This window comes from Puma concolor, chromosome D3 (assembly GCF_028749965.1).
Source record: "Puma concolor isolate L17-30 chromosome D3, mPumCon1.1.hap2, whole genome shotgun sequence".
NCBI lineage: Eukaryota > Metazoa > Chordata > Mammalia > Carnivora > Felidae > Puma > Puma concolor.
In genome coordinates, this window is record NC_141678.1 from 53,658,049 (window position 1) to 53,684,339 (window position 26,291).

Sequence of the window (26,291 nt, forward strand, 5' to 3'; positions counted from 1 at the left end):
AATAATAAATTCATGATTTTAAAATTGAATTTAAAAGACATTCCATTTGAATATCTACTATCTTACACATGGCTTATTCAGCCTAGAGTTATTTTTGAGAAATATAACAGATATATCATAGAAGTTTCATAATAATATTAGTTATTTTTCATTTAATCAAAATGTAAAATTAAATTTTTGATACATTTTATGTTTTTCAGTGGTAGGATAATACTGAGTTTAAAATGAAATTGATAGTAAAATTACATTAAAATGTTAAGCTTAACAAAGAAAAAGTAATGTAAGCAGTAGAAAACAAAGAAATTCGTCCAAAGAAATGTGTTTTTTTTTTACCTAATGTAAAGAACAAAAGAAAAAACACATATATGGAAATTAAGTAGTTTTTCAGTAAATCGATGTTTCTCCTAGGGGGAAAGAAAAATTATTGGGGCTCTTAAAAGCAAGACTAAAAAACACCATCTATATATAAAATAGGAATAAATGAATAATTATTAACCACCACTTACTCAAATCCTCTATTTCTTGGATCCAAGATTTGTCATACAAGCTAAATTACCCTATGATTTAGACTTTGTCCTTGAAAATGATGAAATGTTTTCTAAACATTGCTTTTCTTAGCTAAACTGGCTTTATTATAATTGTGAATTTTCTAATGCAAATTGAAATAAAAACAAATGTTTTGTACAGATTATAAATCCCCAAATCATTAGATTTTCAAAGAACATAACAGTCAAAATATATCTAATTACAGTATCTATGTGTCACTTTATATTCTGGATTTTAAAATACAGTTTAAACTGGTTATAAGAGAAAACTTTGTAGGAACATTATATCTGGGATTTACTAAAATTTCACCTATAACAAATAATTTTTACTACTGAATGAATAAATGTAAATAATTGAGAAGGCATAGGTTCAGGACCTGGTCCTATTTGTAAAATCAGGTCATGACGTTAGACACAGTCAACAGAAAATGGTAACATTTACGAATGTATTTTACATTACCAGGATAAATAGAGAAATTTTTAAATTATTAAAATAATTTCATTTTAAAAAACCCACAAAAGATAGTTTAGCAAAACTGAAGATGTCTAAACTAGAATCACCACCACTAGTTTTCCCTAAATGCTGATGAGACAGCAGAAAAAGAGACAATGGCTGCTATGACACTGATATTTTCATGTGTGCACTATTTTATTTTCAGTGAGTTGTAAGAACTAAAGAGGTTCTGGTGCCTCTCTGCCAGCCGCACTCTTAATCCCATTCCCTTCTGGTTCACCCGTAAGGTACCTCTTGAATGTAAGGACCACAAGGTTGCCGGAGCAAGGCTAACTCACATCCAAGAGTCTGCCTACCCCCAACATGGCGGCCACTGCTCATTCTACACACATCCCACTGACTGGGGACCTGCTGGTGGGTGTCCAGTATTCATTGCTGGCATAGTCACAGAACTCCCAAAGCAACACAACTCCCAAGGCAGCTAGGGACCCCTACGTTCACTCTTAGGAGAGCAAACGACTATGAAAAGTAAAAGAAGGGGAAGAAGTCAGATGGCAAGAACAAACCCCTACCACTGGCTTTACCAGATGTGAACAGTGTGGTAACTTCTGCAGAAGTAAGGGTCAAGCTTGCCCTTCCTCATTCTGAATTTGGCCACAAGGCAGCCGCCTGTGACAATGTAAATGGGCTACAAAAGCAGTTAAGGCGAATTATTTAAAGGAAGATATTTAAAGGAAGAAGCTATTAAGTAGCTGCCGAGTCCACATTAAAGATGGTCCACATTGGGGCGCCTGGGTGGCGCAGTCGGTTAAGCGTCCGACTTCAGCCAGGTCACGATCTCGCGGTCCGTGAGTTCGAGCCCCACGTCAGGCTCTGGGCTGATGGCTCGGAGCCTGGAGCCTGTTTCTGATTCTGTGTCTCCCTCTCTCTCTGCCCCTCCCCCGTTCATGCTCTGTCTCTCTCTGTCCCAAAAATAAATAAACGTTGAAAAAAAAAAAATTAAAAATAAATAAATAAATAAAGATGGTCCACATTAATTAAATACAATTATGCTGAGTGATGGGTTGAATATATAAGAATAGACAAGGTCGTAGCCTCTAAATCAGCAATTTGTTCAATGAAGCATTTAAAATATCAAGACTTGTGGGTTTTTTTCTTAACCTTACAAGGAAACTGAGAATATTATAAAAGAAAAAAACTACCAGTGTCTTGGCAAATTCAAAATAAGTAAACTGTTGTCTTAATAGCAAATAAATGGCCACATTTTAATGAGACCATTATCAAATATTTTGAACATGCCTAAAGCAAAGTTTTTATTAAAATAAAGCAAAACAGTATCTTAAAAATTCATTTGGCATGTCCCTTCTTGTGGCGGTGGAATGACATTCTCAACAGTTTACAAATTATTGTCTAGAAAACGAAGATCTCAGGGTTCTGCAAGAATATATTTGAGGTTTAATAACCTTTGTTTCAGGACATTTCTCACATGTGCCCTAATTTGCTGTGCGAGCCACTCTCCCATTGATGCATCTCCAGTAGAGACAGACAACATCTGGTCGTTATCTTCTGCAAAACAGCACTTCATCTTCACCAATCCCTCCTCGCCACCTCTTGTTCAAGCAAAATTATCCCATTCAGTTTGCTCTCACTTTAAGCCACTAATCTTACTGAATTTATGCACCTACATTTCTTGCTTGCTTATGTGCTCTTATACTCACCATGAGATTAGCAAGAAAAGTGTTTACTACATACATTTTCCCCACTAAGTTTTTGTCCTACTTTCAAACTTCAGGCACACCACCGGCTACAGTGTCCCTAGACGACCCGGCTGCAAACTTGCCTACTTGAGGGGTGCGGTAGCTCTGTGCCACTGACGAAGATGGAACACAGTAGAAGTTGCTGTGCTCTCTCTTCGTCAGTGGTTTCCGGTCCATCATCCTCATCCTCCCCATTTCCAGTGTCTGCGGGAGCTTCTCAAACAGGAGGCACTTGATAAAAAAAAAAAAATGCAGGTTCTTGTCCCTTTCCACCAATAAAATCAGAATATCTGAGGACTAAGTTCAAGAATATTCACTTTTACCAAACACCCTGGGTAGTTCTGAAATAGATGCTAAGACTCATCTTTGAGGACTAGATATGGAACCCTGCCTCTGAGCAGACACCCACAGCAGGCAGCTGCCTGCTTCTTTAAGTCTTTAGGCTTTAGACCTCCAGTCCAGACCTCCACCTGACCCCTGCATGGAAAAGCAAGGTCACAGGTAAACACTTCACCTTTTAATGTCCAGAAAAGCATTATCATCTTCCTCTTCCAAACCCCTTTAGAAATAAGCTTGCCTGTATAAGGCCTCCAATCTGTGCTCCAACCCGTTTTCCATGGGAACCTGTAGTGTTCAAAATACCTGAGAATTGCTGAAATCACTCGGTTTCAAAGATCTCAGTTCCAATTAATTGGCCATTAATGAACTTAGTTGTTTTTTTTTTTTTTTTTTTAAGAAAAAGAACCTCAAATATTAAGAATCAAGTTGGTAGCAGATGTTTAACATAAATCTAGTAATTCCTTCTTTCCCTCTCTCTCAACTCTGTTCCAAGATTAGAATGGGACATCATTAGAATGTAAACAGGTTGGGGGCAGGGACAGAAGGGGAATGTCCTTAATTAGTTAAACACGGCAAGTACCAGTCACCTCTGAATCATGTCCAAATTTCTTCTCATACTTTTAGCTGCATAGCTCAGAACCAGAAACTGTATTCTGAGAAGGGTTTGCATCAAGTTGAAATAACAACAGCATTACCATACGGTTCCTAAATAAAATAAGCTTATTTTTAGATCCTTGAATTAGCTTGCTCTTGGGAACTCCACTTTCAATATTGTTACCTAGTCATTCACACGGAGTTTATAGTCTACTAAAATCTTTAAATAGAACTACTTGTGTGTGATATACCTTTCTCCCGGAAAGTGAGAAGAAGAAAGCAAACCATAAAATTTTAAATCCAATGTCTGATATAGACCAATGAAGGAAGAACAAGAACACTTAATGTTCCCAATCCCAAATTACTCTACCACAGCGCACAATGCACATCTAAGCAGTATGCTGTACCCCACCTAAACACGTCAGAAGACCAACCTCTTTGCTACCCCACAGCTGTTGAGATTAATGATGTTTTTTTCTCTTATTAGCATTCAACATACTCATCACCCAAGAAAAATAATTTATTTGCCCAGAATTTGTTTTAAAAGTAGAATTGTGTGGGGCGCCTGGGTGGCGCAGTCGGTTGAGCGTCCGACTTCAGCCAGGTCACGATCTTGCGGTCCGTGAGTTCGAGCCCCGCGTCAGGCTCTGGGCTGATGGCTCAGAGCCTGGAGCCTGTTTCCGATTCTGTGTCTCCCTCTCTCTCTGCCCCTCCCCAGTTCATGCTCTGTCTCTCTCTGTCCCAAAAATAAATAAATGTTGAAAAAAAAAATTAAAAGTAGAATTGTGTAAATTAGGTCCTATTTTGTATACAAATGTGAAAAAAATCAATCATGAAATATGAAGATTCATTTATTAACGGAGTCTGACCAGACAACTGTAAAATAAATGATTTGCCAAAATTTGTACTGGAATCCATTTAAGTAGTTTCACAACTTCTTTGAGGCAAAAAAACAAACAAACAAAAAAAAAAACCACCCTAACATTTATTTAATAATTTAGAGCAAGGCTCTCTCTCCCTCTCCCTCTCTGCCCTTCCCCTGCTCATGCTCTCTCTTTCAAAATAAATAAATAAACTTAAAAAAAAATGTAACAAGACATTTATTTGTCTTGTAACCTCAATTCAGCAAAACTGGGTTTAGTGCTTACCTTAGACAAGATAATATAGTGTTATCTGGTGTTAGGAATGCAGATAGAAATAACACACTTCCCCAACACAAAGAGTTCAAGGCCAATTAAGTCAGAGCGCTTTTATCTACATTCTCCTTCACAGCAGTGATTTTTCTTTGTACCAAAAGACAAATATTTTAGCAAAATACTAATATTCAAAAGAGGAACTGAAAACTTTTCCCAAACTAAGGCTATATCACAATCCTCTAGGATATAACTATTGATTCAATCCTCTGTAGTTTTCACCTGAATTCTGTAAATGCTATTTCCTACTCAAACATAACCACCTTATAGGAACATATATATGTGTGTGTGTGTGTGTGTGTGTGTGTGTGTGTGTATATGTATATATATATATACATATACATATATATGCATATATGTATATATATACATATATACATATATGCACCCACTCGCGAATTTCACAGTACTGTGAGCAACTCTGATTTAAATCAGGGTTTACAACTGATTTTAAACCGCAGAGGCAGACCATTCCCTTAGTTTTTCAAACAAAACATTAAGAAGAAGTCTGACAAGTCAAAAAGATAAGAAGCTTGTGCTCTGCCTTCTGAAACAGAGGTGAAGAACCCAAAGTTCTCCTTTTTGTGTCCCGCTGTGACCTGCAAGCAGCCTCTTGAGGATGCTGAGACTCTAAGAACACCCCAGTGTGAGACCCAACTGGAAGTCACAGTTCCAGGACTCGGTAGGGCCATGCCTACAGGTGACAATGAGCATTGCGGACAGCAGCAGGAGGCAGAAAAGTCAGAGCCTCTGCCCATTCCAAACAGAATGGTGACAAAAAAATCTGTTTTCCAAGCCAATCTCAAATGAGGCATTTACTACCAGGATCTCCAAGAGACAATGCACGAGCACATATTTTGTATATACGCAGAGGTGTGGTTTACAGCCTTCCCAGGCAACACTATTAAATCCTATCTGAACTGTCAATACCTATACATTAAATACAAAAATTCTGTTGCCTTACATTTTCAAGACAAATATATTTCACTATATATTCTGAATCAAGCACACTTTTCCTCAAATGCACAGTAACAATTATATAACTTATGAAAAAATTTACCTCACCTTCCATCTGGGTTTACAGTCTTTAGGCCTCCAGTGACCTCCTGGCTCAATATCTAAATCCTTGGAGAAGAGTTGATGAATTTCATCAAAACTGATTTCACTTACATTGACATTGAGGAATCCCCCTAGAAGGTCAAACACGTGAAGAATTGTTTTAATACGAAGCAAGACAAACAACAATCGGTAGGGCTGATGGCATAACTTAGTTGCCAGGACAGTACAGTTTATTCCTGTTATCACCACATAACTGTTAGTATCATTCCCTTTCAGTTTTAGTTTGGATGATAAATTATAAAATCACTCCACTATCTTTGGTAAATCAGCCAAAGATAAGAGAAATCAAATTGTTTAATACAGCAAATATTTTTAATATTCTTTGGGAAACGTTTGCACGTCATTACAGATTAGCTTATTATTGTAATTTGACAATTTAGTCACATATTTTAAAACTACTTTTAATTTCCACATAGTCAACCTAGGTAGCACGAGAGCACAGTCTGTAAGTGTTAATTAAGCGGTTAGATTGGCAGGAAACTGCCAAATCCTACCTTCTGTGTACTGGGGACACTACTTAACTTCTCTGTGCCTCAGCCTCCTTCTTTGCAAAAGCAGATGGTAACACCTGCCTCCCCGTGTGGTTGTGTCCACTAGATGAAACAGTGCCATGAGAAGGATCAAGCAACAGCATCAACCACAAAGGTACACACTCAATATACGTTAGCTGTTCCTACTGTCCTCTACTGATATTTAAGAGAGAGAATTTGCAAACACAACTTAAGCAATTTATATTTTTAGCACTTACCCAGTATCCCCATGATTTGCAAAACTGGAAAACTACAGGCTTTTAAGATATTCCCGGCCTACCAGGCACTCACTTTCTGAGTTAACAAATATATTACTGGAGGTGTTTTTACTACTAGCTTTTTTGTTTTGTACCACTGAAATGACAAATGACTCTTGGGTGGAAAGTCATTTCCATTAACTCAGTCGGAAACAGAACTGAGAACTAACAGAACTAAGTTAGGTCTAACCTCTTCATCTCATAAAATACATACCAACAAATGAGGTTTCCCATTTCAGGTCATCTGAGCCTGACTGGCCATGACTCCACATAGAAAACCTTCAATTCCTCTTTGAGAGAGCCCTCTCCTTTCCTCCTGTCGTTCTGTATCCTAAGGTTTCACAACTGCGTCTCTTCCCCTCCCTCCCTTCCTCCTAACTAGGCAGGAGTATCAGTAGCTTCCATTAAATACTCAGGCATGCCAGCGAGAAGCATTGTAAAAACCAGATGCCAGGCGTCTGGGCGGTTCAGCCGGTTAAGCATTTGACTCTTGGTTTTGGCTCAGGTCTGATCTAGCGGTTTTGTGAGTTCGAGCCTCGGCGTAGGGCTCTGCGCTGACAGTGCAGAGCCTGCTTGGGATTCTCTCTCCCTCTCTGCCCCTCCCCACTCATGCTGTCTCTCTCTCAAAATAAATAAACTTTAAAAAAAAATTTAAAAATAAAAATAAAATACAATACAAATGTCTACATTTCAAAGGGTAAGCCGGGGGGAAAAAAGTGCAACCTTCTAATGTCTGCCAGTTCTCCTGACTACGTCTGTGGCCTTTTACCCTGCCTTTTGGGTGGTAAGATATGCAAAGTAGCTAATCTTAGAAAGATGAGGCTCACCTAAAAGGAAAGAGTAACGTATGAACTCAAAGAGAAAGGGGAGGTCACAGCGTAAGACTGATCAATATAAGTACCAGCTTAGCTGACAAAGACTGAATCTACCACTGTAATCAAATAAAATTCACACAAATAAATCTGATGCACTTAATGGTATGCATGATTGCTAAAATGATAGTCATTATAAATAATAGGCAGTTCATATGAGTAACTGAGGCTGGTATTCTATATGCACTGTTAAACCAATTTTTTCGGCCTTTTTTCCAGCTTGACTGCTTTAACAGCTGTAATCATCATTACTGTCAGCAGGGTCCTCCAGTCTCATTTGCTGTTGCGTTTTCATCTCAAACACACACGCACTGGCACTGGCAAACGAAGAGGCAAGTCTTACATCTCTCTCCTCAATGGGCGGGGCCTCCGGTGCCCACCACTTAACCATCTCTAATGCATGAGGCATCCAGAGTCCAACCTCCCTCTGCCTGCCCCCCACGCACCGTCCTCAGAGGCCCTCAGCTGCCTTCCTATGTGCTTGCTGCTCCTTCCTCTGAAATCTTAATCTCATACTGGCTGAAGGCCAAAGACAACCCAGTGGCATGAAGTTGTCATGTCAGTGGTCACAGCAACAGTACTATTTGGGGGGTGAGGGGGGACGGATGGTAAGGGACAGGCCTCCAAGATAGGATGGCCACCACTGGGAACAGTAAAAGCGTGATCCGAAAGAGAAGAGGAAGAAGAGGCACAAAATTAGTGGGGTGGGGTGCGATGAGACAAACAACTCTTTTTTTCTGAGCTGCTGCCTTGGCATTTCAAAGTATGATAACCATATTCACACCCAGAGTCTCACCATTGAGATAAGAATGCAACTTTAGGATTCCTGCCATCACTTCCTCCTTTGCTTTTCCCCAGGGCACCTTTTAAAATAATCACTTAGCGGGGCGCCTGGGTGGCACAGTCGGTTAAGCGTCCGACTTCAGCCAGGTCACGATCTCGCGGTCCGTGAGTTCCAGCCCCGCGTCGGGCTCTGGGCTGATGGCTCGGAGCCTGGAGCCTGTTTCTGATTCTGTGTCTCCCTCTCTCTCTGCCCCTCCCCCGTTCATGCTCTGTCTCTCTCTGTCCCAAAAATAAATAAACGTTGAAAAAAAAAAATTTTTAAATAATCACTTAGAGTTAAGCCCACCAAAAAGTTAAGTGACCTCTGCCCCAACCACCCTGTAAGTGATAGGTGCTCTCTCTCCTGCTCATTCAACCTGGAACAGAGGACTGCCCTTCCCCCAGCTCACCAAGCCCCCTTGCTTCTGGGATCTGGAAGTAATTAAATCTTGTGACTCGACTTCCTTTGTGTGGGTGTGCTGAAACTGTAACTCCAGTCAAAATGACTCCCTGGGTTTCATTTCCCCAAAGTGGGAGCTCAGATGCTGAGGGAGCGCCTGCCTGCCCCATGTGGGTGGCATCTGGGTATTCTTAATTCAATACACCAGTTCTACTTCTCAACACAACCGGTGATAATGATGGGACTGTGGGTGCAGTGTGTACCCCCATACAATGCCCTGGAGCTACAAATGGCTTACTAACTTCCTCTCCCAGACCACTCAGTCTCCCTGGGAAGGAACCCACTGCTTGCTTGCAGTCTGTGGCACTGTTTTTGCACCGCTGCGTACTGTTCACAAATCCCCACCCTAAATTGTCGATGCAGTGAAAGGCAGACTCCCCTGAAAAGCTGACCACCAGCAGGCTCCAGTCAGCAGTAGGTGTGTTTCCCACTAGTCCCTAAACAAGTCCCTGCTGTGTGTCAGGTCTGGAGGTAATCTGCAATACTCACATGCAAGAGTCCCAGCACCAGGCCAAGGTGAGTTAGCGGAAATAGCAGGACCCTGCCGCCTTTCCCCAGGCAGGGACAGTGCACAGGGCAGGGCAGTGGCAGGGACACGGAAGGGAGTTCTTTTAGATTAGTGCCACAGGTGTGGCCAGCTGCTGGGCCCACGCTGTTGGTGGCTGGGACTAGGGTGTTGAGCTTGGAAAGCCAGCCCTAACACATGAGAGAGGTGACTCTACCAGGGGCATCACAGACCTCTGGGTGGACACAATGCTGAGGTCAACAACCTCCTATGCTGCCACAATGCTTGCTGCTGTCGCAAATCACCCCCCAACCCCATGGGATGTCAGGAGTCCCATCCTTGGTGTGGTACAGCAGGACACATTCTCGCTACAAAAGCAGGGCCCCTGAACACACGGTACCGGCTCCTCCCAAGTTCCCAGTGGAGGTTGAAAAACCACTAGACATTTGTAAGACCCCTGCTCAGATGGCCTGTTCATTACCGAACAGCATGGCATATCAACACGCCTAATCACCGGTGCTACGTTCCTGAGGCTTGGGAGCTTTCCCCAGTACCTCAGCTACTGCTGCACTGGTGGAGGGGAACCCCGACCACTTGGAGGGTTGGTTGGAACAACCTAGAAAGGCAGGTGTGGCAGCACGAGTCCGGGAAGAGGCAACCTCCATCCCAGGTGTCCCCTGTCGCTATCCTTCCAACCAAAACGCCCAACCACCAGGGTGAAAAGAAATGGAGACAAGTTAATTATACAGAATAGAAATGCAAGGGTTTTCTAGAAAAATCTGCCCATAGGAAGGGGGAGAAGGGTGCAAATTGGCTCTTACAGGTCTTTGGAACTGGCTCTGAACTGTTGGTTACAGTGGCTGAGATGCGTGCCCTGGCCAGACTGGCCAAAGTCCTCAAAATTCATAACTTGAACCAAAAAAACAACCCAAGGTATTGAGGGCCTATTTTATTACAGACACCCTGGAGGAGCCTCTGGACTTGTCACCACAGCGACAGTACTCCCAAATGGGTCGAGCCACCAGGGCAGGAGATGCAGACAAAAACAGGAATAGACTCTCAGGAAGAGACCTCCCCCACAAGCCTCCGGAGTCCACAGAGATGAGAGGAAGAAGCTGCCTCACCGGATGTGTGTTTCTATGGCTTGGCACCAGGCCCGTCCGTCCATCACAGTTATTACAGCTCGGGTTCCCTGCGCGTAGACAAGCCTAGATGAAGCATGCCTCCGCTTATATAAAATTGGGATGGGCTAATGGGCATGCTTCCACGGACCCCCTTGGCTACTTCCAACCCAGAGGGTGCCCTCGGGGCCAGAATCTAAGGAGTTCTTCTTAAAGCACCCCCACCCAATTATAAGGCCATACTGTTACAATTCACAGCAATGCTAGATATGGCAAAATAGGCATTAGACCACATTAATGCTATAGCTAGACATGAAAAAGATAATTTTCCTGAAGCCCAAATCTTGTTTGCCAGTAAAGGCAAATGGCCCCTCTCCCCCCTTCAGCCAGGAACCCAACAGAGGGCCCCCGGAGATACTAGGGCTTCCAGGCCCCTTCTCAGTCCCCATGGAGGAGTGGCACCTCAACTCAGCTCACTCTCTCATTAGATGACCAAAGGTCCCTCTGTGTGAGTGGTTCTGGAGATCACGGGCCCCTAATCCAGGACAGCTCAAATACAAGCCGGAAGCCTTTGCTCAGGCACTGTGGGCTCTTCAAGAGACCACCGGCCCACCTTGAAGGCAAATGTCATTACCGCTTGGAATGTCCCAGCCCTGGCACCAGGATCTGGGCTCCCAAACTCTGACCTCTGAGAGTAGAAGCTGCCAAGGCCTCTGCCCTAGGGACCCAGCAACTCCCCAGAGCTTGTCTCTCTTCTGGAAGGGACAATTACCCATACAGTTCCCTAATTATCCACTAGGACACACAAAATAGACAATCCTCCTATTCAAGTCTTCTGACAGTCTTAAATATTTTTTATACAATAGGCAGAAATCACAGCTTATTTTGAGAGTGCTAGAATTGCCAGACATCTTACCAGGCTCAACAAAGGCTGTTCCCGAGTTAGTGGCCTACGAAGCTGATATATTGATCCTGCCCCCATCTGACCAGCAAAAGGCTCTCCCTGTACGCCCCTGTGGCTTGCCTGACCTCTGTCCATGGTGCTCAACTGCTCTCATGCAGGACATTTTGCAGTACATTATGTGATGCTTGGCAGGAGCCCCCAGTGCCTTTTATAATCCTCCGTATCTGCCCAGGAACCAACACCACATGGATGCTTATGATCTACACCCTGTCCCAAGGAGAACCACCCCTGTGGCCTTGGGCCTCAATGCCCAACCATCCAGGAGGGACTTCCAACTTACTTTAGCTTCCCTGATTAAGCAGTTTGTGTCCACTGTGGGTCCAATGCCCTGGGGCTGTCATAGATACATGGCTCTCCATATGTGCACTTCTTCCCTCAACCTCCAATGCATTTGCCTCCGCGCCAGCCCCCACGAGTCCTGTCTATTCCTACCAGTGTACTTCAGTCTCTCTGGAGACACCCTTACACATTGCTGAACAGGACCCCCCAATCCGTATCTCTGCCCCCTCACGTGAAAAGCATACAGTATTCAACTCCATTATATTGGGCACAGGTCTGCTGTTATCCCTCACTGGGACTGGGCTAGCTGCCACCCCACTAGGCACACGACAACAAATTATTAAGATAAACAGCAACCTGTCAGCCACCCTGCCAAACACACTGGACTGTTACACCAAAGCCCAGCCCTGATGCAGCAGACAGTTTTGGATAACCGTTTAGTTTTAGATTATCTACTGGCCAGGGAAGAAGCTATATGTGCTGTAAAGGGCCCATCTGCTGCATGAATATTAATAATTCTGGAAACATTCAGACACATTTACAAAAGATAGCCCAACAAGTATATGTATTCCATCATCTTACCCAAGTTTTTAAACAAATACCTACCTTAACCTTATCCAAGGGCTTTGGTTTATTTTCTTGGCTGGACCTCAACAAATGGAGAGGGTCATTACAAACAGCATTTCCAATTGTTGTCTATAGATATTGCTGACTGGCATTTTTGCTTTGCTTAAGTGCTTCATGTGCTGGGTGATCAAAACCCTGCCAGTGGCTTATAATACCTCCACCGTTCAGATAGTGCCTATGATTATCCCTAAAGATTAATGCCTAGGCATCACGGGGTCAGTTGTGATGAGAAAAACAACTATTGTTCTTCTGCAAAAACAACTTTGTTTTTCTGAGTTGCTGCCTAGGCATTTCACACTATGATAACCCTGCTCACACCCAGAGTCTGTCACTTAGATAAGGACTTGAGTCTAGGATTTCCGCCATAAATTTCTTTTTTGCTTTTGCCAGGGCATCTTTTAAAATAATCACTTAGAGTTAAGCCCACCAAAAAGTTAAGTGACCTCTGTCCCATCCTATAAGTGATAGGTGCCGGCTACCTTTCTCTATCTCCTGCTCATTCAACCTGGAACAGAAGACTGCCCTTCCCCCAGCTCACTGAGCCCCCCTGCTTCTGGGATCTGTAATTAAACCCTATGACTCTGTTTCCTGTGAGTGGGTGTACTGAAACTGTAACTCCAGTCAAAATGACTGCCTGAATTTCATTTCCCCAAAAGTGGGAGCTCAGATGCTGAGGGACTACCTGCCTACCCCATGTGAATGGCTTGTGTTAACCTCATCCAGCGGGTCATAATCTGCATATTCCTTTTTTTTTTTTTAAATGTTTACTTATTTATTTGAGAGAGAGAGAGAGAGAGAGAGAGAGAGAGAGAGAGAATTCCAAGCAAGCTCCATGCTGTCAGCACAGAGCCCAATATGGGGCTCAATCCCACGAACCCTGAGATCATGATCTGAGCTGAGATCAAGAGTTGGATGCTTAAATGACTGAGCCACTCAGGCGCCCCTAATCTGCATATTCTTAATTCAATACACCAGCTCACTTCTCAACACAAGATGTTAGGGGAAAGATGCCATGCACAGAAAGTGAAGGGAAAAGGGAACATTACAGAGAATGGCCAGGAAGTGGCACGAAGCAGAAGAACTACTGGTGACATGGTTTCCAAACGATCCTCAGTAGAAAAACATCTCTCAGGGAGGACTTGGGGTCCTCCCACCACTGCACCCACTGAAGTGACTGTCACCTCCTTTACATACTGGATGTCCCCTTCAGGTTTCACTCAAAGAAGCATTCCAGTGCTTTAAAACCAGAAGAGGATAAAACTTTCTCTACGTGTAAAAAAGTAAGCAATCAGCCAGACTAGCCCCCCTTTATTTCACTTGTTGAGATGCCAAGGCCAACTGAAGAAAAAGGACCCGCTGCACTCCACAGAGAACCCCCAATCTTCACTCAGCACCTGTGCTAACCTGAGCTTTTCCAGTGAGAACGTATGTTCTCTCCCCAATTAGAAATTAAAAAGTCAGGGCGCCTGGGTGGCTCAGTCGGTTAAGCGGTTTAGCGTCCAACTCTTGATTTCGACTGAGGTCATGATCTCGCAGTTCATGGGATCAAGCCCCATGTTGGGCTCTGCATTGGCAGCATGGGGCCTACTTGGGATTCTCTCTCTCTCCCTCTCCTCTGCCCCACCCCTACACACGCTTTCTCTCCCTGTCTCTCAAAACAAATAAACATTTTTAAAAAAATAAAAAAGAAATTAAAAAGTCAAAAATATAGTCTCTGAAATCAATTTATCCAGCAGTGCCACCAATCAGCACACAAGTGTAAATAACATAATCTATCAAATCTTGATTGTCACTATTTGGAAGGTGGAACTGGATGGAGTTAAAAGGAAAGAGCAGAACTCGGTGCCTGAATAGAATCGGGGCTGCCAGTCCATGAGAGGGTCAGGTCAAGTGGAAGAACAAAAGTCAGTTGTAAGGTACCCATCAGTCTTGTCAACAAAGCCTGATGCCAAACTACTTCTATTATGTGTTGAGAAAAACTTAGTTGCATCATTGGTTATATATGGTATTTACTATAATTTTCTAATGCTGAATTAGCAAGACATGTGATAATGCCACCCAGTTTGGAAACCTAAATGGGTCTGGGGTCCGTTAGGTGTGTGCAGGCCCAAACCACATGCTCATGGTAGTGTGGACTACAACATATCACATGACTTAGGATATTACTTTTTCTATTAAAACTAATTCTTGGGGCGCCTGGGTGGCGCAGTCGGTTAAGCGTCCGACTTCAGCCAGGTCACGATCTCACGGTCCGTGAGTTCGAGCCCCGCGTCGGGCTCTGGGCTGATGGCTCGGAGCCTGGAGCCTGTTTCCGATTCTGTGTCTCCCTCTCTCTCTGCCCCTCCCCCGTTCATGCTCTGTCTCTCTCTGTCCCAAAAATAAAAAAAAAAAAAAAAAAAAATGTTGAAAAAAAAAAAACTAATTCTTAAAATAATAGTCAATGCATATGAATTACCTATATTTACATTTTCTTACATTTCAAGTAAAATGTAAGGCATATTATCTCTAGCCAGAGAGTTGCTTTCTCTAAAAATCCACAGCTTCCTGTAACTGAGTTCAGGGCCTATACCTATTTTTTGGTATCTAAAGCCTAATTCTGGATACTCTGATTTTTATCACCACTTTGCCCTCAGGATTTCAAATGTGCACAACCCAAAGATCTGATTGACAGTGTTGAGAAAGACATGAATTTCCCAAAGAAATATCCCATCGGGTGAATTCCTCTCCAAAGTCAAAAAATGGATTGTTATGTTAAGATACACATTCTCTCCCACTCCCACTGGGCTGCTGCCTGAGCACACACAGCTCAAGGCTAAACAGCTACATCAGGCATCACACCCCCCTAGTCACCCACTGCCTCCTTTGAGGCCAACACTAGAAACTGCCTATTCCCAATAGGGAACTACTTAGGCTTCTCAACTTCTGGAATTTTATGCCTACTTACACACACGATTTCTTACTCAACTACTCCTGAAGTGACCAAATCTAAGTATTCTAAACATAGAGTGGTTTTTAGCCACACATCACCAATGCGAAGTGCAATGCCTGGACACTGGATGGATGGATGGATGGATGGATGGATGGATGGATGGATGAATGGGTAGGAATGGCAAAGCTGGCCATGTCCAATCTTGTCTCACCTCTCTTTCTGCTTCCTTCCTACTTTATTTCCACCCCTTGGCTCTACCAGGTACTAAAATATGCCTGTAAGCCATTTGTGCAACAGGTGTCCCACACGTAAATGACCCAAAAAAACAGCCTCCATACAGCCCAAGTTCTCATCTCCTAATCCTGGTCACAACACACAGCTCTTAACACCCAATTTCTTCCCTTGCTTATAGTTTTCTCTCACTTTACTCTGAATGACTACCTGAATCTCCAGTTAACAGTCTTTGCTTTTTGTCCTCACCCTTCCCTCATAAACCACCCAATGAACCTTTGGTCCCCCCTTGAAAGCCCCGCAGCCTTTATCACGTCTTCCACACTGTTTTCTTAGTCCCCAGCTATTGATAAACTGACCATCTCCTTTAGTGTCATAATCCACAACTATTATTGTATTTCCTCAACTCTGAGATATGCACTGACTTATGTTTTCGCATCCTGACACAGGGACACACCCTACAATGTGTGCATTTAATGTACTGCTTCTTTCTTGTTCCCAAAAAGCTGTTATGAAATTTATAATGTATCTTGTCAAGAAAATATGGTATATCATATACTCCTCCCGTGATTTCAAATGTTTCCTGGAACCATTTCATTGCCAAGAAGCTTCCATATACTGTACTTCAGTGTCTTCCCTAGAATACCACCCTACTCCTCATCTTAAATGAAAAAGTGTTCTCCCTTTCAAACTGTGCCAAATGCTTGCTTTCCTAGGTCTACAGTCTTGGAGCCGGGGATAAAAGAAAGTATTCTGCAGACTTACAGCTACACTCTACAAACACACACACACACACACACACACACACACACACACACACACTTACTTCCTTCTTTCATGAATTCACCTCCTTTGAAGTTTGTGATTTTTAATTGTACCACCTTCAAATATCCAGCCTTGTTTACTGACCAGGAGGTACTCTCCCCTCCCCTGTATATCTATCTTTCTTTCTTTCTTTCTTTCTTTCTTTCTTTCTTTCTTTCTTTCTTTCTTTCTATTTATTTAGTACATCATCCTTATAAACTCTGATCTGTATTCATACCTTAAGCATCACCATTACCTAGGAGGACTGGCAGTGTCAGAATTGAAAGCCAGTCAGCTCTGGCTTAAATTTCTCTCTGCTATATCCTCATTTGCCCGGTCTATCTGGTCTTCTAATAAGCAGCTCAGTAATTTTGGTCATGTGGCTAAGAATCACGAGGCATAGCTGTTTAGAATGAAGGTTACTGGACCCATTCTCAAAGCTCCTATGTCAGTAGACACCCCTGAATCATGTTTGTGGCCACACAGCTGGACATGAACACATTTCAGTTGCGGGAACTGCCCACCACTGAGTCCCGCCTTCCTGGCCAACCTCTCATATGTATATGGCCTCCCACTTTATCAGGAACACTGAATAGGCATGAACCCCCTTAACTTTCTCCACCTCATCTCCCAATGAACTATATACACTCTTGCATCAGGGGAGAAGAGGTTCTTGCTTTCCAAGACTAATTCCTTGACTTGAACCTACTTCTGTTTCCTGTAAACTTCTCCAGAATCTGGCTCCATGGATACTTCCCTTCTGCTTCCTTATATTTACCATCTCGAGAGTCTCTTTGGAATTCCCCAAAACTTGCTCAAGTCCGTATCTTCCTAAAGAGTTCTTCCCTTGCCCCCACCTCCTCCAGATACCTTCCTCCATTCTACTTCCCTTTCCCACCACACTTTTTTTTTAACCAACAAGTTTTTATATCCCTCTGAGTCACTTCTCCGGACAGTGTCTTTTGCACCCTACCCTACCCCTCTACTGAGACTGCATTTGGTGTCGCCTCTGTTTTCTCTATTCCACACTCAATGGCTTGTCACAGGTCTTCATTCCATCTGCTTTGAGGTATGTCACAAGAGAGAACATTCTCTCCTCAAAACTGTGTCCTCATTAGCCTCTGGGACACTGCTCCCTGACTCCTTCATGTCCCTGACAGTTCTCTCTTCTGCTACTGACTACCCGTTGCCCCCACAAGTGCCAGTATTCTCCAGGGACCCACCCTTAGCATTCCAGTCTCACTTCCTCTGTTTCTAGCCCAGATCTCTTTGATGAAATTCAGACCCCAAATTAACTCTCCTGAGCTTTAAACAAGGCCCAAGCCTAACTTCCTCATTAACTTCCTTATTCTCCAAATGTGATGTTTATCCTCCATTACTATTTCAGTTAGCAATCACCAAGCCAGAAACTTGCTCATTAACCCTGATCCCTTGGTTGGCCACCACATCTAGCCGATGGCACCCCTAGAGCTTCTTTTTGGTGCCTTGTCCTCTCTCCAATGCCACAGCCTCGGCATATGCTCTTGTCATTCCTCTTGGCCCAGGCAGAAAGCTCCTTGCTGGTCTTCCAGGTTCTAGTATTTTCCCATTTTCATCCATTTTTCCACTTCTCATCAGAATAATCTTTCTGAATACCATCTTAGTCACACTATTCATCTGCTTAAAGCAGTGGTCTTTGTTCATTTTGTTTTATCCTTTTTTGCCCCAGACCCTTTGAAAACTGCACACTCATCCTAGGGATAGGCACACAGGCCACAAATCAACCCTTTGCATATATGCTCAAGGGCCCTGCTCCCTCTGAGGCCTATCTCATGGATGCCCAGGGACTCCTGGAACCCACATGGCCCTCAAGGCCCCTCCCCTCCCCGTCCAGCCTCACTTCCCACCCTGGTCACAGCAGACAACCCTCCATTCTCACAGAACCCTTCAGGCTCTGACACTGTTACCTCAGCTACTAGTGAACTATCTTGCAAGAGCCAATTACAATGTCCCCTCTCACTGACATCTCCCTTTTCCTTTTCGAATGAACCATAGGTTCCCTTTCATCACATAATAACCCATTCATAGTTACGACGCTGCTTTTCTGTGAGCGTGTTACCTGCTCTGGCTGTTAGACACAGGGCCATTCAGCTTCGTGTCTCCTCTGCCTGCCCCTGTGAACAACCCAAGGCCACTACATGTGCAGCCATGGTTTACTCGAAAATGGTTCCCATCTCTTTTTACAGTACACATGTGCATGATGGTTTGTCATAGTACATATTCTTTGAACTTCTCTGAAGTGTACTTATCTTGTCCCTTTCTCCTGATTTTCATTTGAGTTATTGAAATTCATCTCAAAAAGTCCTTATAGCTTTTGTTATATTCCTAAGTCTAGCAACTATAGCAATTACCAAGGTTAAACCATAAAGGAAATATTCCACAAACAGTAAGGACAAAATATATGAAAGTTACTGGAAATGTATTCTGTTCAAAGAATTAAGAGATAGGAAAACTCCAGGCAAGTCTACCTTCATTTTAATGCAAAGTACACAAATGACATTTTCCCCACTCTGCTTCACTCACAAAAATCAAACCATCCACGCTAAGCGCTTGTTATTTTTTAGGTCTGGAAAAAGTGAAATTTCTACTTTACTTTGTTAGCAAGGAGAGTCTCACATAAATTTAAGAAAGCTGAAAATGGATTAGCCCTCTGGAGGATCTATAAATACTAACAGTGACAAAGAAGTCACTCATATTGTATAAATAACACACATTAAAACAGATTTTACAGGGGCGCCTAGGTGGCTCAGTTGGTTAAGCGTCTGACTTTGGCTCAGGTCATGATCTCGTGATCTTTGAGTTCAAGGCCCGCATCGGGCTCTGTGCTGACAGTTCAGAGCCTGGAGCCTGCTTCAGATCCTGTGTCTCCCTCTCTCTCTGCCCCTCCCCCACTCATGCTCTGTCTCTCTCTGTCTCAGAAATAAACAAACATTAAAAAAAATTTATAAAATAGATTTTACGGTATAATTGACTGAATGTAAAATATTGCTGAAATCCATGAAATCCATTTTATCTAAATTCCAACTGGAAAAGCCACAAGTTTATCTCTATGGTAATCCAGTGCTGGCAGTCCCATTGCTCCACTAGAGAAAAATAAAAAAGAAGCTACAGCTAGATAATCAAACACACCAATGTTAAGCCTCAACTTCACTTTTGGTGAAAATTACAGGAAAATTAAGTATCATTCATACTTGGACAGTTTTCATCAAAGTAGATCTTCTCCCTACACGGACTTCATTTAACTATTATTTAGGGAGATACTGCATTCAATTATTTTGTGCGATATTATAAAAAGATTTTGCACTTAGGTATTTTGGTATGCCATTCTCTATTTTCAATGGGAAATAATCCTGTGAACTTAAAAAAAAAATAGGGATACATAGTTAAGTACAAAACCCCTTAACTCCACCCATTTCTCCCAGGTTTCTCATTCCCTTGATCATCACAATGTGTAGCTCCATCAAAGCAGTGAGGAAGAAAGAGAATATCAAACTAATGTCTATCAAGCTTAAAGCACTGCACTTCTTTTTATCCTTGCAACACTGTGAAGTTGATACAATACTCCCTAGTTTACAGATAGGTGAAGTGAGGCTCTATTTTGCAGAGGTCACTTGACTCAGTGAAGGGGCTCTCCTGGATGGCTCAAGTAAGGCCCTCTTGGAAGAAGCCTCATTATATTGGCTGTTCCCACGGCCCCGTTCTAAGTAGTTATTTGTACATGACCAATCTTCTAACTACGACATGGGGGTGGTGCTGGACCCAAAGCCAGCAGCCCATGAGGAGGCCTTCTGTGAAAAGGTGGCTCGCCCAACCAGTGTGATCCTCTCTTGTGAAGAAGACTCTGACGGAAGCAGTGATAAGGAGCAGTAGCAGCAGGACATTCAGTGACAGGGCAGTGAGTGCGCAGCAGGCCTGACAGAGTCTCTCCAGCACCACGACAGGGACATTTACAAGTTCTGGGCTGGAGGAGAGCAGTGCTAGTAGGAAGGCCTGGCAGGCAGATGCTTTTAAACAGAGTTTAATTAGTACCCATAAAGCAGTAATTAAGAAAATGGCAACTAAACCAAGAACAGAAAGATTTCCTAAGACTGTAAACCCTTGAATATGCAAATTATGAAAATGAAATTATTGTAATCAATATTTCAACAGAACATTACTTAGTGGTTTCAGTACTGCACAGACAAAAACATTCATTTTTAGAAAACCAGGGCTGCAATAACAAAGTAATGACAAATACACGGCCACAAAAATCATAGCTTCATTCTCTATTATAAGACAGCAAAGAGACAGGAAGATTCGAGTCAAGTGAGAATCTTTTTTAAAATACCCATGCCCCCTGTCAGATTAATAAAATCACTTAGAGGTTGGGACCAAGAATCACAAAAGTTCCTCAGGCCTGATATAGCCTACTCTAGGTTGGTGGCTAGAGTAGGACGTACTCTAGATTGGTGGCTCTCAAAGTGTGGCCCAAGGATCACCAGCACCCAGGAACCTGTTAGGAATGAAAATTCTCAGACCCCACTCAAGATGTATGGAGTCTGAAACTCCGAATGTGGAGCACAGCAACTTGAATTTTAAGACTACCCAGCTGATTCTGATGCACCCCCAAATTTGAGACCCATGGCCTTAGATGACATTGAAAGGAGACTTTTGATTGTAAATATATAATTTCAACAATTTACCAACGATAAACTTTCAGTTTATAAATATGATAGGCAAAGGCCAATTTCTTCAAGAAAGAATACTTATGTAAAGACATAAAAAACACATTTTGATACTGAGTGCTTTAGAACCCAAGGATAAATAAGCAATTCAAAAGGATATTTATTTAATTTTTTAATTACATAAAAATCAACATATAAGCTTATCTGTACAGAGCATGCTTAAAATTGGGGGAGGGGAAACATACAAAGAAAAAAATGCCAAAATGATAGCCCTGCAGCTTCTGAGTGATTATAGTGGGCTTTTTAATGATCATGTACTGTTTTCATAATTTTGAAAAAATATGTATTTTTAAAAATACATATTTTTAAAATACACCATCTTTGTTGCTATCTCATACACAAAAGTTAAGTACAAAATGGTAAAACTATCAGAAGGAAATAAAAGAGTATTTGTACGGCCTTGGAGTAATATGGAAAGCTTTCTTGAGACAGAAAAAGCAAAAACTTTAACACGATTGATACACTTGAAAATATTGTAACTTTAAACTTCTATAAAACAGAAGATTCCATAAACAAAATGAAAAGACAAGCCAAGGACTGTGAAAAGCTGTTATACAATACATACAGCAGACAATAGGTCACTGTTGGAATATATGTAAAGAACTTCCATTAATCAGGACAAAAGCCCAATTAACCAATATGGAATCAATAAAGCACACAACTGAGTGAGTCACAGGAGAGAAAATTCAAAACCACTCACTAACCCATCAAAAGTTACTCAAACCCATTACTAATGAGAAAAGTGAAAATCCAAACAATGAGATGTCATTTTTTATCTAACAAATTAGAAAATATATTTTTATCACATTAGCAAAAATTTAAAAGTCTATCAATATCAAAATAGTTACATTCATGCTTTGCTGTTGAGGATATAAACTGGTACAGCTCCAGGGCACCTGGGTGGTTCAGTTGGTTAAGCGTCAGACTCTTGGTTTCGACTCAGGTCATGATCTCACAGTAAGTGGGATTGAGCCCCGCAATGGGCTCTGTGCTGACAGCACAGGGCCTGCTTGGCATTCTCTCTCCCCCTCTCTCTCTGCCCTTCTCTGCTCACGTGCTCTCTGTCTCTCTCTCTCAAAAATAAATAAGCACTTGAAAAAAATGAAAATAAAAATAAAAATAAACTGGTACAGCTCCTTTGGTGCAAAACCAAGCCAGCCTATGTAGCAACTCCAGTTCTAGGGATGAACCCTCAAGCATATATGTACCACATGCAGAGAAATCTGTACCGTGCTGCTCCCAATAACACTACTTTGTGATAGCAAAAAAGTGGAAACCATGTAAATTTCCATCAGCAGGGAAAAAGGTAAATGAAATGGAGTACCCTTATTCAAACATGTACAATACAGTAATTAAGGAAAATAAGTAGATCTATATGTATCAATGTGGATAGTTCTAAAAAAATTAAGGAAGGGCGCCTGGGTGGCTCAGTCCGACTTCAGCTCAGGTCATGATCTCACGGTTGGTGAGTTTGAGCTCTGAATTGGGCTCTGTGCTGACAGCTCAGAGCCTGAAGCCTACTTCCAATTCTGTCTCCCTCTCTCTCTGCCCCTCCCCCACTCATGCTGGCGCTCTCTCTCTCTCTCAAAAATAAATATTTAAAAAAAATTTTTTTTAATTAAGCAAGCAAATTCTAGAAATAATTGTAATCTTAAGACAATTTATATAAATTCTTAACACCTTTGAGACATTATAACTGTCTACCTATTTCTGTAAAAAAAATTTTTTAAATAACCTGTAAGAACACATATCAAACTCACAATAGAGGTTGCTTCTGGGTAAGCGATAAGCTTTTTCTTCAACTTTTCAATCTCCCTCCCACCCCAAAAAAATGCTTTGTCCAAAAAAGAAATATCAAGTAACATGCTACATAACATGAACATTAGCACCCACAGTTAATGATCTGAGCATGGTGTGCTCAAACCATATGATTTGTATTATTTTATTATAACATAAGCAAACAGTGAAGTCAAAATTAGATGACACTTACGCATATAAGGCAGTTTTTCTGGGCAGGGGAGATATGGTGAATATGTGAAGTTTTCCGGAAGATATGTTGTTGTTTGAACAAGATAATCACTTGAATTATTGCCTTCAGGATAATCTTGGAGAGAGAGAAAAAAGTTACAACCAAAAAACTGCCTTTTGCTTTGCTCCTAGTACGAAATATGTCACTACCACTGTGAGAAGGCCTACAGTATGCAATCTACAGAAGTACTTAAAAGCAATTATCTACAAAGAACTAGAGAAAAGCAAACGCAGCTGCCGTGGCTACTCTCCCATTCACCCTTCACTGCTGCTAGAAAAGACCTCTCAGCATGATTTCCCAAGGGAACTGGGGAAAAGTCTAGAGAGCAGCCTGGCCAGATTTGTGCATACATACAGAGCAGGCTTATCTGTAACCATAGGAGAACACCTGCTCCCATCCCTCCCCTGGCTGAGCAAGATCAAAAGGGAATGTGAAAGTATACCAGGGAATCCTCTCCACCGTCAAATGGCCAAGGGTATCCTGGACAACCACACCGTCACAGCACAGTGCTTCTAGTAACCATGGAGCAGAGGGGTGGGAGTAATGTTTTCTCACCACCCCACACTTAAGAAACTGAGATTTACCACTCAAGTTACTTCTGTAATACGGTCCATTTTAAATCTTTTTTTTTTAATTTTTTTTTAACGTTTATTTATTTTTGAGACAGAGAGAGACAAAGCATGAACGGGGGAGGGGCAGAGAGAGAGGGAGACACAGAATCGGAAGCAGGCTCCAGGCTCTGAGCCATCAGCCCAGAGCCTGACGTGGGGCTCGAACTCACGAACCACGAGATTGTGAACTGAGCTGAAGTCGGATGCTTAACCGACTGAGCCACCCAGGCGCCCCCCATTTTAAATCTTTAAATTACTCATTCTCAATAGCAGGTTGCAGTCCCTGGGGAGCTGTGAAGCTCTATCTCATGTTAGGTCCATTATTTTTAGATACTGCAAGTTATACAGCATACAGGGCACTAGTTAGGGTGCCAAAGTCAAATGGGAAGTTCAAATCCTTGCTCCAAAATGCCCTAGCTTTGTGGCACAGGGCAAGACAATGTAGTTTCCCACCTGTGCCTACCTCATGTAGCCATTTTCAGGTTCCAGTTAGAGAAATGCTCAGAACAATCTGGAGCCCATATATATATTCACTGACTAGAGCTATGAGTGACTGGTTCAGAGATGTGCATGTGACTTAACCTGGGACAGTTAGAACCTTAGGAATTTTGAACTTGGAACCAAAGAGATCATGTTTCGGCCCTTTCTGTAACAAGGTTCTGAGATTCAGGCCTGAGAACCATGACTTCTATGTAAAATGAGGCCAGTCTAAGAGAATGAGACCAACACGCAGTAAGAGACAAGACTCGGAAACAGCTCATCAAACTACTGTCTGTCTCCTAGGTCATAAACCGTGTCCCCACAGGAAATGAAGCTCTAGCAGACACTTTAGGAAAATGCAAAGACATTCTCTCAATCTCCAGTAATCTGCTCTGTTGAAAGAGTTATTCCTATCTGAACTGGTCTGCATGAAAAGAGAGAAGAAAGAGGAGAAGAGGCATGTGACTGCAAAAAGAGGCCTGTCTGTCAGTGACCAGCAAGCAAAAGGTGAAAGGTAAAAATCACATACCTCACTAAACTGGAAAAGCTAAACCCTCTTACTGTGGAAAAATGGTAGAATCCTGGCAATTGAATATGAATTATATTAGAATAATCAAATACCAAACACCTGCATACTTTTTGCCTAACATAGATATTCACTCATCATCAAAATGAATTTGACAAGGGATGCAGCCCGGGCTCTAGGATGGCACTTCCGAGCAAAGAGACTCTCCCCACCCCCAGGCACACCTGCTGGACGGGACCTGCAGAGGCTGCAAGAGGAGGTATAAGGGGATCTGGTACCAAGGAGAAGACAGAAGCTGGAGGAGAAGGTCCAATTCTAAAGGACTACATGGAAATCCCAGTTATGAATTTGGCAGGGCACGGGGAAGGTTTTAAGGGAAGTGCATTTACTGCCAGGAAACCCCACGATAAGATGTACAACTGCTAAGGCCTATTCCACCAGGAAGCTGGAAAGCCCCAGCGACAGAATCCTCCCAATGCCCCTCTCTCTCCAGAGGAGCCCTGGAAAGCACTCAACAAAGAAAATCCTCCAACCCAAAGGGGAGGGGGCGTTTACTGGACATTAATTGTTTTGTAAGCCCAGGGACACACCAAGAGCATGGAGACCCCTCTAGCAGTCCACACCCTACATGTCCCCCATATATATCTGAATGATTTAAGATACTGAACATAAAACAAGTGTTAAGTCCATTAAAGTTCTGATTCTTTCCTTAAGATGCTTTTTTAAATTTTTTTTAACGTTTTTATTTATTTTTGAGACAGAGAGAGACAGAGCATGAATGGGGGAGGGTCAGAGAGAGAGAGGGAGACACAGAATCTGAAACAGGTTCCAGGCTCTGAGCTGTCAGCACAGAGCCCGACGCGGGGCTTGAACTCACGAACCGCGAGATCATGACCTGAGCCGAAGTCGGACGCTTAACCGACTGAGCCACCCAGGCGCCCCTCCTCAAGATGCTTTTTAAAAAATATATCCAGATATAGATCAAATTTCAAGTTATATTCAAAAAACTTTTCTTCATTTATGGGGACTCGTACTACAGTAGGCATTTACTATACACTATGCATTTGTAGGAGCTAAAAACAGCAGATAAATAAGGTTGTCCCTGGCCTTTATGTGTTCAGAAGATTCATTTTCTTATAATCCTGAGGCAGATAAATATTAACATTCTCAAAATTCCCAAGCAATTTCTTCATGTCATGTAGTTAACTTTAAATAAGAGTATTTTCTTATTGTGCATAATTTATTATTTCTTGTAATTAATGTCTGGCTCCTTCTTTTAGCCACATGCTATGATTCTATAAATCTACATCCAACTCACAGAAGTTATAAACTCTCTAGACATTTCTGTAAAACAAACTGTTAACGATAGCTCCCCCTGGGAAGCCTGGTGGCAACAGGAGGTCTGGAGGATTGTTTCACTTTTTATTTTAGTGCTAGAATGACTGAGTCTTTCGCAAAGTACCCTCGCATCAGTTTTTAA

At 42.3% G+C, this 26,291-nt stretch overlaps 1 protein-coding gene across 3 annotated transcripts in view; it reads right to left on the bottom strand.

The window, feature by feature from the left end:
- Nucleotides 1–26,291, bottom strand: part of B4GALT6 (beta-1,4-galactosyltransferase 6) — a 69,454-nt gene that overhangs the window by 14,838 nt on the left and 28,325 nt on the right. Inside the window, exons 3-4 of one of the 3 annotated variants that reach the window (XM_025931240.2) lie at nt 23,156–23,269; nt 5,948–6,072 (exon numbers count right to left, since the gene is read on the bottom strand). In XM_025931240.2, the coding sequence (XP_025787025.1) occupies nt 5,948–6,072; nt 23,156–23,269 (239 nt within the window). Of the gene's footprint in view, nt 1–5,947; nt 6,073–7,002; nt 7,411–23,155; nt 23,270–26,291 lie in introns of those variants that run through there. The other 2 variants (XM_086682680.1, XM_086682681.1) reach the window with 2 other exon arrangements.